General features: G+C 45.7%; 1 protein-coding gene across 2 annotated transcripts in view; it reads right to left on the bottom strand.

Annotated features, from left to right (window-relative positions):
- Positions 1-284: 284 nt before the first annotated feature.
- The window catches only part of ALDH1A2 (aldehyde dehydrogenase 1 family member A2), a 95,105-nt gene continuing 82,230 nt past the window's right edge, over positions 285-13,159 (bottom strand). For both annotated transcript variants that reach the window (XM_054565362.1, XM_054565363.1), the window contains 5 exons: positions 12,002-12,186; positions 10,429-10,593; positions 9,583-9,740; positions 9,197-9,271; positions 285-2,139 (listed from right to left, as the gene is read on the bottom strand). In XM_054565362.1, coding sequence (XP_054421337.1) covers positions 2,067-2,139; positions 9,197-9,271; positions 9,583-9,740; positions 10,429-10,593; positions 12,002-12,186 — 656 coding nt within the window. In that variant the 3' untranslated portion in view covers positions 285-2,066. The remainder of the gene's footprint in view (positions 2,140-9,196; positions 9,272-9,582; positions 9,741-10,428; positions 10,594-12,001; positions 12,187-13,159) is intronic.

Genomic DNA, 13,159 nt, shown 5'->3' with positions numbered 1-13,159 from the left:
ATTTTAGCTTTCGTGGAGGTTATTTTGAATGGAAATGGTCATTTCATGTGTTATACTGATGGTTATAAAACTGTATGCATACACAGTTTTTAAATAGTGTCAGGAAATAAGGGTCTTGTCTACCTTACTGTGCTCTGTAAGGATACCACCCCCAGATACCCCCAGGCTTGTGCTCAGTCACCGGAGAGAGCAATGCAGCTGCAATACCCAGCACTGAGAGAGGGACGCAAATGTACTTGGTATGATGCAAAGACTTAGAAACATAGCCAAATAGTCCCGAGGAGTACACAATATAAATGCTTTATTGCTAGCACAGAGGTTTCTTTTTAAGTAAATTAAAAGAAATAAATCTTCATTTTCACATTCTATATTGCAGTTCAAAGGTAACTAGCTCGTTAATGGGTATGTTCACTTGGACGCACATTATAAGGGGAGAGCATGACATTCACATGGAAAAATTCAGAAATGTGGCATCTCTCAAGGCATCGGGCCACTGAATGCACTGTCGTCTGTAAATAACATCAAGTGGAGATTCCTTTAAAATGTCGTGAACAAAGGTTAGAAACAGAAAACCGGTATGGTTAGAAGGCAGAGAAGAGTTAAATACAGAAGGCTATATACGTGTTGCCCATATTCCATACACTCTAGGTTATGTTTGGTACTTTTAAATAAATGATCTTCATTTTGGTTAGAAACCAGATTGGATTCGGCAGCTGGACAGAGGGAGGAAGGAAAGCAAGCTGACACTGCTCGCATCACACCGGTGTGTTCACTGGAAAGAAGAGGAGTGCGTGGCTGGGAGGGAAGGGAGCCAAGCAGCCTGCTTCTCGCCTCCCCCGCAGGAGGCCAGAGGCAAGACGGGTGCGCCGAGGGGCCACTGCGTGTGGGGAGCAGCTCCGGCGCTGCACGGCAATTGCGGCACACTGGAACTGTGCAAATGGGAATGAAAACCTCCAGGCTTGGCCAGATTTTCCAAGGTTACTGCCAGTGGAATTAGGGCTTTTTAAGGTGTGATAGGCCAAAGTAACACCCACAGCACTGGGAGTAGCAGCTGTTGGTGCAGTGGGGGCTGGTGAGGGCAGAAGCTGTAGATCCAACTGCAGAGATAATTCACTTAGTTAAAAATTCTCTAACAGTACTGGAGACAAAATGATTTCTGCCAGGCACCCAGCATTACCTTTTCCCAAATTCTCAAGCTTACTCAGATTGTTTTCTGGTTGATTTTAAAGATAAGCTTTGGAAAAGATCTTACTAATCTATGAAAACAACCCACTCCCTGCCTTATTCTAGAATAACCAGGAAGGAATTAAATGCATGTGCATGCATGCATACCCCGCCCCCCAAAACATGCAGCAAACTCAGAAGCTGTGAACTACACATGATCTCTGTAGCTCTATGTTCCTGACCTTTCACTCATGTTATTTATGGATATCAGAAAACCATATTGGGTCTGGAATATCCCAAGCTCTTAGTTACTTCCTAGTATATCTGCAGGGTACCAGCTTCTGGCACTTTCAGTCTGGCCTGGCTCTAAGTAAAACCATTTCATGTTTTGCTTTGAAGAAATGGATAACATGAAACGGTAATTTGGCTGCAAAACCTTGGAAAATTGTTCCCGGCCCAAACATCTGCCCCAAATGAGCTCAGCTGAGGTCTCCTTGGGGGGGGGGGGGGCAGGAGATGAGCAGGAAAAGCCTGGAAGGGGAAAATGAAGATAATGGAAAGGCTACCTTTCCTTAGAGGAAAGTTTTCTGTGACAAAAGGCATCATGTAGTAGAGCTCCCTTATTCAGCGCCACTTCAGAAAGAGCACTGGGCGTGCGGGCAGTTACCCCTTACCTTCATCCCAATATTTGGTATCGTTAAGGTGATCCCTTACAGAGTGCCAAGAAGCTGTGCCCCCTGGTTTGCTGTAGCTATGCAGTGACCAGCCTGGCCTACGTGTCAGCATTCAAATCTTTAAATAAAGACCGAGTATCAGCTTTGAATTCCTGAGAGCTGGGCCCCACAGGGAAAGCAGAGAGGGAGGGTCGTGCAGGCGGGCCTTCACCTTCCTTCTTGGCCTTCTTAGGAATTCTTCTGGGGGATCTTTACTGTCACAGTCTTAACTTCGGAGTACTCTCGCAAACCGAATTCTCCCCTGAAAAGCAGAAACGGGCAGTGTCAGACACCTGAGGCCCCAGCAGTCCAACCTGAGCGATGGGAACAGCCCTGCGAAGGTGCAGGTCTTGGGGCTTCATGTAAAAATTCCTAATGGAAGCCCAGCCTTCATCGGAAAAGCTGTTATCTTATGAGCATCTTATGAGCAGTCATTGTTTCTTAAACGTAAAGGATGATTTTGTCTTCACCATATTGCACAGAAAGGCCACAGTTCCCAGCTACTCCAAGAAACAGGTCTGAAGGTTCTCGGAGGCCAGCAGTCACCCAGAGACCCTGGCTGTGCCCCGGGGTGGGCACCACAGTGAGCAGCAGACCCCGGTCTCGAACACTGGGCTGTGTTTCCACCCCAAATGCACCAGCTCCTCCGGACCGCAGTGTGCTTTCCTCTTCACAAACCCGTTCCCGCCACTGGACACCCGGGACGCGCCTGTGCTCGGCCGCTCTGCCAGAGAGCTGGTCCACTCAGAGAGAACGCCATGCAACTCCCAGGCTAAGAGCCTCTGGGTTTGGGATTTGAAATTCCTGCTCACTGGTCCTTAGATTTAATCAATGAAAATGAACCCTGAAAGGCCTACCTCGGAAGAGCATAAATCACTTGAAATGCCTTAAAAACATGATTCCGAATAAACAGTGTCCAAAGCCCTCACAGTAATCAAAATGACTGACGAAAAAAGAATTGGGAAGTGGTAGTAAGCTGTCCTTACCATCCCCCATCCCGGACTCTCCTTTGGCCACTTTCCTTCCTGGTTCACAGAGGCCTCTGGGATCTTGGTTATAGATCAAGGATTGTCATTCATTTGATAAACAAACATAATTGAGCGATTACTAGGGGGCAGCAGTGTTCTGGGTTGGGCAAAGGAGAAGCTAAATAACTGGTCCCAGTCTCTGAGGAGCTTGCAGGTGGCTGGGCTGAGAGGGAGGGGCTGGGAGCCGGGTCACCTGTCTAGGTGGCTCCAGGAGACTGAGGCTGCCCTTCCCAGCCCTCTGGACACTCTCAGAGGCATTTCCCAACCACTGTTTTGAGGGTGTTGGAAAGCACTAAAGCCTTGTGGATACGGTGCTATTTTTCTCCACTTTTCTTCTCTAGACCCTTTCATTTTTACCTTGTTTTAAATTGGTTTTCTTTTTCCTTTTCTGTACTTCACTGTAAAATCAAGCATGTTCTATTTTTTCTTTAAAATACTCATATTTATTTCCCCTTCTAGTCTTCGTATAGTCACACTTCCGTGAGGCTTTTCCTGAAGCAGCTCCCCTTTCTCCTCTGCTTGCAGAGTACCATGTGCCCGCCTCCACCGCAGCCTGGAACGCCGGGGGCTGCTTGACCACCCTGTCTCCCCCACGGACTTGCGTCCCACTGCCCGAGCTTCCTGCCCTCCACCAAACCTAGTGCACAGCCTGCAGCGTGAGGCTCAAAGAGGGCACTTGATAGCTGTGCGAGGGAGGGAGGAAGAGAGGCTTCTTCCCATTCCTACTTCCTTAGTTCTACCCTGCAGACATACCATCTCTGTTAGGAAAAAATAGTAAAAGAAGACTTAAGAGTTATTTTTTGAATAAGAAAGGATTAAGAAAGGCTGTCTTTAAAAACAGTCCTGTATAAAGGATATGAAGTAACTGGCACTGGACTTTGCAGGGGAGGCCCGCTGTAAAGGATTCCTTCTGCCTCCTTCCAGGAGTCCCCTGCCCCTGCACAAGGCTCCAGTCCTTTGCCAGCAGGTCCTCTGAGCACCAAGGGCACCTGAATTGACATGCCCACTGCCCCCAGGCCATCAGAGGGTAACCGAGGAGCGACTGGGACAAGTGTGCTGTTCTTTTATTTGCATTGGCCACTTTGTTTACAGGAACGAGAAGAATGAATTTGGGATTACCTCACTTGGTATATGGTTTCCTCATTAGCTCTATCCAGGCTTTGAGTCTCTGTTACAGGCTCAGCTCTGGCTCTCTCTGCAGTTTTTCCTGCCCCTGGGCAATTCTGAATGTGTCTCTTCATCACGGATATCATCCACCTCCTGTTTGAAGCGAGGTTACTCCCTTCTTATTTCCTGGCTTGTGCACGCACTTGGGGCAGACCCTGAACCACTTTCCTCCTGCTCAGGTCTCTGACTAGGTTGTGAGAAATGTAAGGAGTCTACAGGGTCAGAAGTCTACAGAAAGTAGACAGGAAGTCCACAGAAAGCGGGAATGGTTTCTTCTAAGTGTGACTGCTGGATCCTGTCATCTTTGGCGGTGCAAAGCAACGGGAATCCTCCTAGACTGGAGGTGCTCCCAGTTGGGGTCCCAGGCAGCCATCTGCCGCCCCGGTCCACACACAGCCTGCTCTGAGACAGGAGTGGACTCAAATGCGCCACAGAAACACTGTCCAAGGTCAGAGGGCATCAAAGAAAGCCAGCGAGAGGTCCCAGGGCAATGGACACAGAGCAGAAAGAACACGGGAGTGGGGGGTCGGCAGACAGGAGTGCCACCTCGGCTCTGCCTTTCATTGGCTCTCTGACTCCAGCAAAGTCACCCTCATCCTCTTGCCCCGCCGCCCCCCACCTCTCAGGCAGTATTCCTGAACTTCACTGTACATAAGTATCACCCATGGAGCTCGCTTCAGTTGTAGATTCTGGAACGCCCCACCGAAGAGTCAGTTTCAGTGGGTCCCGGTGGAACCCAAGAGACTGAGATACAGGTGTTAGTTGCCTGGAGGCCTGAAGTCCAGGTTTCGGCCGTTTTGCCATCTCATTTCAGGGTCTTTCTCTCAAATCTACTTAAATTCTATTTAATCCAATTAAATTCTCTAGTATGTCCAGTTCCACAGTCAAAGAAGTCCACCACCACCTTAATAGCATTATTAAGATATAGTCCCAATGTCTTTGTGTGGTCTCCTTCATAGCTGGACACAGGCGTCCTGAGCAGCCCACATTCCTGTTTCTCAGCCAGACTAAGTTCTATTCCCTAAGATGAACCAAATCCGGCTTACCTACAGGTAAGGTAAGACGTTAGATCGTAGTCTCTCAGCCAGCCACTTAAGGAAGTCAGTCACACTCCCTTATTAAACAAATAGGGGTTTCTGCTTAGGGTGCATATTTCCCTGCCTTTTTCTTTGGCTCACAGCAGCATTTCTCAGAGCAGGGTCCCCAGACCACCTGCATCAGAATGATTCCAGAGACTTGTTAAAAAATGCAGATCCTGGGCCCTAGCCCAGATCTGCTAAATCAGAATCTCTGAGAGTGGGTCCCAGGATAGGCATGCTTAGCAAACCCCTTCCCCTAGACTGCAGGTGACTTTCTGTGCAATGCATACTAGGCATGAGTGTACATGTACAATACATATGTGCACACACCCATGAACCTGAGAAGCCCTTACTTAAGAGTATCCTAATAATGCTTTTCATCTTCAAAGCTTGTGTCTTTCATTTTTAAACACTGAGGTTCACAGCTTTCTATTCCCTTGATTGTGACACATATTTTATAACATGGGTTCTATGACCCCTTGCCTCAGGGGAGCCTAAGTGAGGAAGGAAAAGGAGGGGACAAGTGAAACGGATGGAATTAGCTGAACAGGCAGAACTGAGAGAAACGCAGCCCAAGTCTCTGACCCCAGTGGTCAGAGACCAGCCCGTCAGGTAACCTGTAGAGGGCGGCCCTCTCCACAGCTCTCTCAGGTGGGGAGGACTCAGAGGCTCCCCAGCCCTCTGCTCAGCTTGTTTCCAGAAAGTGCTGCTTCCTGTCCCTGTTCCCCTTAGAGGTGGGCAAGGAGATGTCAGGGACCAAAGCTTCACAGAAGCTGCAGGCCATGAGATAAACAATTCTTTCTCCATGCTGGGTTAAGGGGAGTTTCTAGGACTGTATTAAATGAGAAGGAAGAGCAGGGGCCCAGGACAAGACAAGTTCTTTGTATGAAGCGTCTTCTGCCACTCCAGGTTAGTTAAGGGAGAGAAAACATTTGGGGGCAAGTGAGGACAAAGAAGCATGTAACTTAGACAAGATGAAGTGAGTCTCATCAAAGTGCACTGTTTCCTAATTAGTCTTTAACTGCACTGAGAAGGCCAAATCACGGCAGCCCATGCAAGTCAAGAGGCTGTTCTTCAGTATCTTGGGCCACCATTCTGGGTGGTTTTGACACAGCCAAACTGTCTCCTGGACCATCTTCCTATGCAAGGGGAATTTTTCTGATAGGAACAGACTAGACCTAGACAATGTCACAGCCTGGATCCTGGCAGGAGGCTTGACCACGAAGAGGGTCTGGGGCAAGCCTGGGATTAGGAGCCATCAACCAGCACTTATTTATTACGAGTATATTTTATGTGCACAATTCAACCTGTAAGTGATTGGTAACAGAAGTCGACATGAGCAGCAGTCCTAGAACCAGTCATTGCTTCAACCCAGAGACCAGGGGAGCACAAACACAGTGGCAGGAAACAAAATGACAAGCTGAATGCGGCTTGACAAGTAGAAGCAGGAAGTAAGGCCATGTGCCAGGTAAGAAGAGGTATGCGGAGTGTATGAAGACTTTATAAAAGCTGAGGAACACCAATAACTGAGCAAATAGGATCCAGATTGGTTCTGGCTGTAAAGCAAGTGAGAGGTACTGAAGGCCAGAAGCAGAGGTTCAAGCGAAGAGCAGTTTCTCCCTGGTATTACCAGAGATGGAACAGAAGTTGGTGATACTAGCTGGAATTTAGGACAAATTCTGCCATACTTCCAAAGTCATATGTTTATTAAGAAAAACCAGGATCACCTACATAACACTCATCTACAGTGCTTGATCAATAATGATGATTGCAGCTAACATTTCCTGAAGTTTTGCCAGACACTCTGTGGGATGTTTGCATACTTAATGCTAACATTTAACTCTCACACAGCCCTTTGTGGTAGGTACTGTAACTACTCCCATTTTATAAATAAGGAAACCGAGGCTTAGTAAGTAATTTGCCCAAAGCTGTGCAGGTATTAAGGTTACAGCCAGGATACACATCTGAGCAGTATGATTCTAGAAATTCTGCTCTTCACCTCAAAGCTACTCTTACTTTATGGTTTAATGGCTAGGGGCTAGAAATGACCAGCTAAAGTACCTCAAGCATGTAAACCCTCTGTATTAGTCTTATGGGTTCACTGCACTTTCTCCCAAAAACCACACTTATTTCTCCCACAATGCCTTTACTCACTCCTCCCACACTGCCACCTTGCCCTGCCCACCAACCCTGAAAAAATATTTCCCTCTCTCCATCTACCTAAATGTCCCTCTCCTTAAAAGGCCAATTCCAATCCCTACATGAGATCATGTCCTAAGGTTTCCTGGATTTCTCCAGCTCACAATGATCTCTCCCATTGTCAAATTTCTCTATCACTTAGCAGTCTTTCCTGGAATTCTCCTGATTCTTTCAATGTTGTATATTTCATTTACCCAACAGCATGTTAAGTACCAAACTGAGCTGTACTTTCCTCCACAGACCAAGCATCACGCTTTCCCCACAGTATATGCTGTTACAATACTTGTTAGTAGATTGATTTTAAACTAAGTATTTGCTCAAAAAAAAAAAAAAAGGATGCATTCAGTAAAGGCAGAAGGAAAGAGCATGGAATGTGTTTCCTCTTGTGAGTCAAAGGATTTGGAAGACATGGATCCAGCTCCTTTCAAAATAAAGAAAACAAATTTTTTTGGACTGGGTGGGTGGGTGTGAGCTCAGGAAGACCCTGGCTGTTATTAATACTTCGAGTGCTACTCAAAATATCCCTTTATACATGAAGCCTACAAATAAAGTCCCTCTTGAGGCTAGATCTCCTGTGCTGCTGTCCCATTTTTTACATCCTTAGCATCGTAGGACCCTGCCTGATCCTGTCCATGTAGGATCCTTATGCCTGGCCCTCATGCTTCCTTGGCTGGGGATTATGGGAACTAAGTGCATTTGGAGCCACTGAAACTCAGGTTCAACCCTCAGATCTGTCATTTACAGGCTGTATGACTTGGGGAAACTACGTAAGCCTTTTAACCCTTAGTTCCTCCTCTGAATTATATGTAATATAAAAATAAGTATTTCCTCTATAGTATCATTGTGGAAATCAAATCAGTCAATGTTAGGGGAGAAGTTAGCATAAAGTCAAACACAGATCAGGCATTTAATTAATGGTATCATTATTGTTATTGTGAATTCCTTCTAGTGGGTCTTCTTCCTATAATCTCTGCCAAAACATCCCCTGTGTGCCAGAAATCTTGGTCTTAAAAACTCTGGGATCTCCTCAGCTCTCACAGAATGCCCCTTAAAGCTTTTTGAGATTGGATATAAACCCTTTATTCATCTTATGGTCTAACTCTGCATTCCCAGACTCAAAGAACCTACAGGCACTGAGCAGGTGACCTAAGTGAGTGAATCAGGCTTGTATAAATGAATGACAACCAATACTCAGGTCCCAAAACCAACAGGAAGGGTGGGGAGAGGATGAACTGCAGAGCTCACAGCTGCAGCAGTTCTGCTATAGGGGGATGAAAATAAGCAAGGAATCTGGATTTTATTTAGAGACTCCTCATTTTTGAATGGCAGGTAAAGATTTTTAGATGTGAAGCAAAACAAAACATTCCTGCATGCCAGCTTTGTCCCAGGGCTAGCAGTTAGTAACCTGTATTTTAAACACACCAAATTCTCTTTTGTTCCCAACTATTCTATATTTGTTGTTCCTTCACACCCTTGTTCTTGCTATTTTCTCTGCCTGGAATACCTGCTCCTAAAAAACTGATATGTTATTTTCTCTGTGAAGTCTTCTCTGACCCCATCAGGCAAAATTAATTGGTTTTTCCTCTGTACTTACAAGACATTTGACATGCTTCTCTAACAGCCCTTATTATATGGAATTACTGGTACATTAATTTTATCCATTACCACCTAAGGTAAGAGTATTGTGTTTGTTGTTCATCTTTGTAACATGCAGCACAGTGCTTGGCTCACAATGCTATATGTTCAACCAAATGTTTGTTTAATGAATGAATGAGTAAGAGAATGAAAGTACTCCTTTGTGCTACTATTTACAATTCCTGTTCCACCAGCAACTTTGGACACTTACATTTCTCTTCCATTTCCAGACATCTTGAATCCCCCAAAGGGACTCTGGGCATTTAAGGCATTGTAACAATTGATCCTGAAAGATGAAAACAGTACTACTGTTAGTGTGAATTCTGCTTGCACGGAAATAATCCCACAGGCAGGATACCTCCTCCGTAAATTTTAGTTTTATTTCCTTTTCTCCAGATGAAAATTTTACAATTTAAGATTTACTTTGATTTACTGATCTAGCCAGTAAAGACTGCATCACCCCTCAGGGTGCTTTCAGTCTTCCCCATCCTTCCAGAGGACATGTATGTATTTCACCCGGGCTCTGGGGAACTACAAGGCGCCTGCACCACCAGTGGAATGTGTTATGACCAGAACGATGACACAGACTGATCTTACCAAACAGTCCCAGCCTGCATTGCAGAAGACACCGTGAGGGCCTTGTTGATGTCATTGGTAAAGACAGCGGCCACGAGTCCAAAGTCGGAGTTATTGGCTCTTTCGATAACTTCATCCATAGTCTTAAACCTCAGAATTTCCTGAACGGGGCCAAAGATCTGCAACAAAATAGTTTGACCCAGCATGATTGCTTTGCCATTCCTTCACCTGCTTTCCACATTTCAAAGCAAGTGTTCTCTGTCTTTGTTATGTAAATATGTTTAAGTTTAGCAGCACAAAACTGTCAAATATCCCAAACTTTCCCAGAATAAGATCATATGGGAGTCTATCCTTAGAGTCTGTTTAATGACCCCCCCACAATGGCCCGACACCTCCCCTGCCCCTCCACCACGCCCTGCCCCCCCCCTCCCCGCCAGCATCACGATTGCACTGTGTGCCCTACAGCTGCATCCCTGAGCCCCAGGCAGGACAGGCGGGGGGGCGGGGGCGGGGGGGGGGTGTTGTGTGGAGGGAAAGGCGGCTTCTGCTGCCGGCTTGATGGCACCACCCTCTCCTGCATGAATATGAAGGTGCCAGCATGCTTTTCCTGTCCTGGTTAACAGCCTGGTGACCCACCTATTCCGACTGTTCTGTTGGCCAGTAACAACTGCAATCATACAGCATGTCACTTAGCTTCCCTTCCTTTTTAACTTTTTTCTTGAAACAGATTTTCATAGCCATGTTTATTGCTATAGTACAATGAATACAAAATAAAAAGTCATTTTAACTCTAATTATTATTTACTAGAAATGCTCTGAAAACCACCCCGAGAAAATGTGGCTTTTGTAAGCATCCTGTGTTTGATACCTCCTCCTTGGCAATGCGCATGTCATCGGTGACGTTGGAGAACACTGTGGGTTCGATGAAAAACCCTTTCCGGCCCAGCCCTTTGCCGCCACATTCCAGCTTGGCACCCTCGGCCACACCACTCTGGATGAGTTCCAGGATCTTGTTGTACTGTTTCTTATCAATCTACAGAAAAAATTATCCAATGACTCTGCATTAAACCTTCTATGAAAAACCAAATAAGCATGTTCTCAAGAATCATTTACGATTTTTTTCAAAGCTTCATCATACCTAGTCAAATCATATGGAATACTGTCACTTAAACATTTTTTGATCCATGAAAAATGGCAATTCTATATGGTTCAAACCAATATATCACGAATTCCAATAAGTGAAAGGTTGTTATGATACCTCTGAATGAGGAAAAAACAGTTTAAGTTATAAGCGTTTCTAAATGATGGAGATACTGGTGAACTGATTATTCATTGTGTGGGGAAAAACTGACCTCAACAGGCAAATGAAGAGTTTAAGAAGTACCGATACTAAAAGGATGAAAACAATAGATGAGCTAAAACACAACCTCTTTACATGGTACTACACATCAAATCCTACTGAGGTATATTTTAAATGGAAATATTATACCATTAGAGGAAAGGGTTAAATTTAAAAAGTGAGGGCTACCTTCCTACTCCATAAAAATAAGGTCAGCCTTCTTCCCAAAAGTTATAGCTTTGTCACTCATTATTTATGGTAAATAATATAAAAATTTACATTCACCTGAGTGTGAAATGCTCAGCAAGAATGTCAATCTTCTCTCAAATGGCCCCAAACTTAGGAAGTATTGTTTCTTATTACAAAAATCCAGGCTCTAGGGATCCAGATGAGATCTGGTCCATGTATTCCTTTAAACATTCTCAGATTCTCAGATTCTATCTACAGTTTAAAACCAGAATGCCATCTGGAAATATGCCTTGATGATTGAGGAGAACCTGCAGCGCTGAACAGTACAGGCTGTGGGGCATTTCACGGCCTCCCCATCCCACTACCGTGCATGAAGCACCAAGTAAAAGGCAATCATATGGCAAAGGGAAAGTAGAAAGCCTTTCATGGCCTACGCGTTCACAAATGATCTCCCAGGTGGTCCAGGGCGGTGGAGAGAATCCTCTGCTGCCGGAAAAAAGGGATAACTGGCTTCTGCGGATGAGAAATGCCCAGCCTCCCTGACTGTGGCATCTGCAAGGATGTTTGAAGCCTAGTGAGTGGGTGGGGCTGCGACTGAGTGCTAACGTCAAGATCCACCTTGTCATGGCTGGAACTTTGTTTTGGGCTGAGAGACTCCAAATTACCCCCAAAATTCAGAGTATCCTCAAAGTAACCTTAATCCTTTGGTTTCTCAGAAATAAAATTTAGACTTGGAAAGAGAATCACAAGATGTAAGCAATGCCTCACTGGCTACACTTCCAGCCATGAAGATGAGGTAGAGGAGTAAGGAGGCAGCAGGAAATGGAAAGATGGTGCTTTGCTGGGTCCCACTGAGTGTCCAGTTTCTGTGCTCACTAGGGATTAAGAAAGGGAATGTTTATGATTTCTCTACCTGGGGTCCCTGCTCAGTGGTGGGGTCAAAAGGACTCCCCACTATGCGTCTCTTGGCCCGCTCCACGCTTCTTCTCACAAACTCCTCATAGATGGACTCCTCCACAAAGATGCGAGACCCCGCAGTGCAGCACTGGCCTTGGTTGAAGAACACACCCTGGTGAGCCTGCTCCACGGCGTAGTCCACTACAAGAGGAAACAGTCATGTTCTCAGTCTGCTGCACCAGAAGAGGGGCCTGTCTATACAGCCACTTCTCTGCCCTCTCCAAAGCCCCGGGCATAATGTCGTGCTGACCACGCCCACAACAGTGAATGACAGGACTGAGGATGCAACTTAGTGCTGGTTCTAATGAGACCCTGATGTGACTTTCTATGTTAACTTGGACATCTTCACTTCTTTGAGTCTATTTCTCCTGTTTAAAAAAAGGATTGGAGCACCTCATCTACAACAGGAGTCTGAAATCCCAATATTCAGAGGGGCTGGGCAGATAACATAATGCTGTGAATCCTCCAGGTAGTAAAATAGTGTGAAGGAGGCTCAGAAGGAAAACCACTACATTTGGCTGTTGCTGTGCAGGCCCATGGTGCTAGATTTCTGATTTTAGGAAAAGACAGAGACCAATATTTTTAATGTACTGTTTTTTTAAGCACTGTGTAATATTTAGACATATAAATGTTGTTATACTCAGCATTTGGTCCATGATTGCCAATGTGCAACCCCTAATCTATAGGGCCTTGTGGCTGTTATTTCCTTCCTTCCTTCCTTCCTTCCTTCCTTCCTTCCTTCCTTCCTTCCTTCCTTCCTTCCTTCTTTCCTTCCTTCCTTCCTATTTTTCTTTCCCTCCTTTCCTTCCTTCCTCCCTTCCTCCTTCCCTCCCTCCCTCCCTTCCTCCCTCCCTTCCTTCCTTATTGATTCAGAGAGAGAGGGGAAGGAAGGAGAAAGAGAGGAAGAGAGAAACATCAATGTGAGGGAGAAACGTAGATCAGTTGCCTCTTGCACGTGCTCCTACTGGGGACTGAGCCTGCAACCCAGCCACATGCCCTGACTGAGAATTGAACTCCTGAGCTTTTGGTCTGTGGGACGATGCCTAACCAACTAAGCCACACCTGCCAGGGCATGGCTGTTATGTTTAATTAGTATTTTGGTGAATTAAACTGT

This window comes from Pteronotus mesoamericanus, unplaced genomic scaffold (genome assembly GCF_021234165.1).
Source record: "Pteronotus mesoamericanus isolate MK-2021 breed Mesoamerican mustached bat unplaced genomic scaffold, CSHL_Meso_final contig_164, whole genome shotgun sequence".
In the NCBI taxonomy this organism is placed as follows: domain Eukaryota; kingdom Metazoa; phylum Chordata; class Mammalia; order Chiroptera; family Mormoopidae; genus Pteronotus; species Pteronotus mesoamericanus.
The sequence above is the reverse complement of the archived record's forward strand: the minus strand, read 5'-3'. Positions and strand labels throughout refer to the sequence as shown.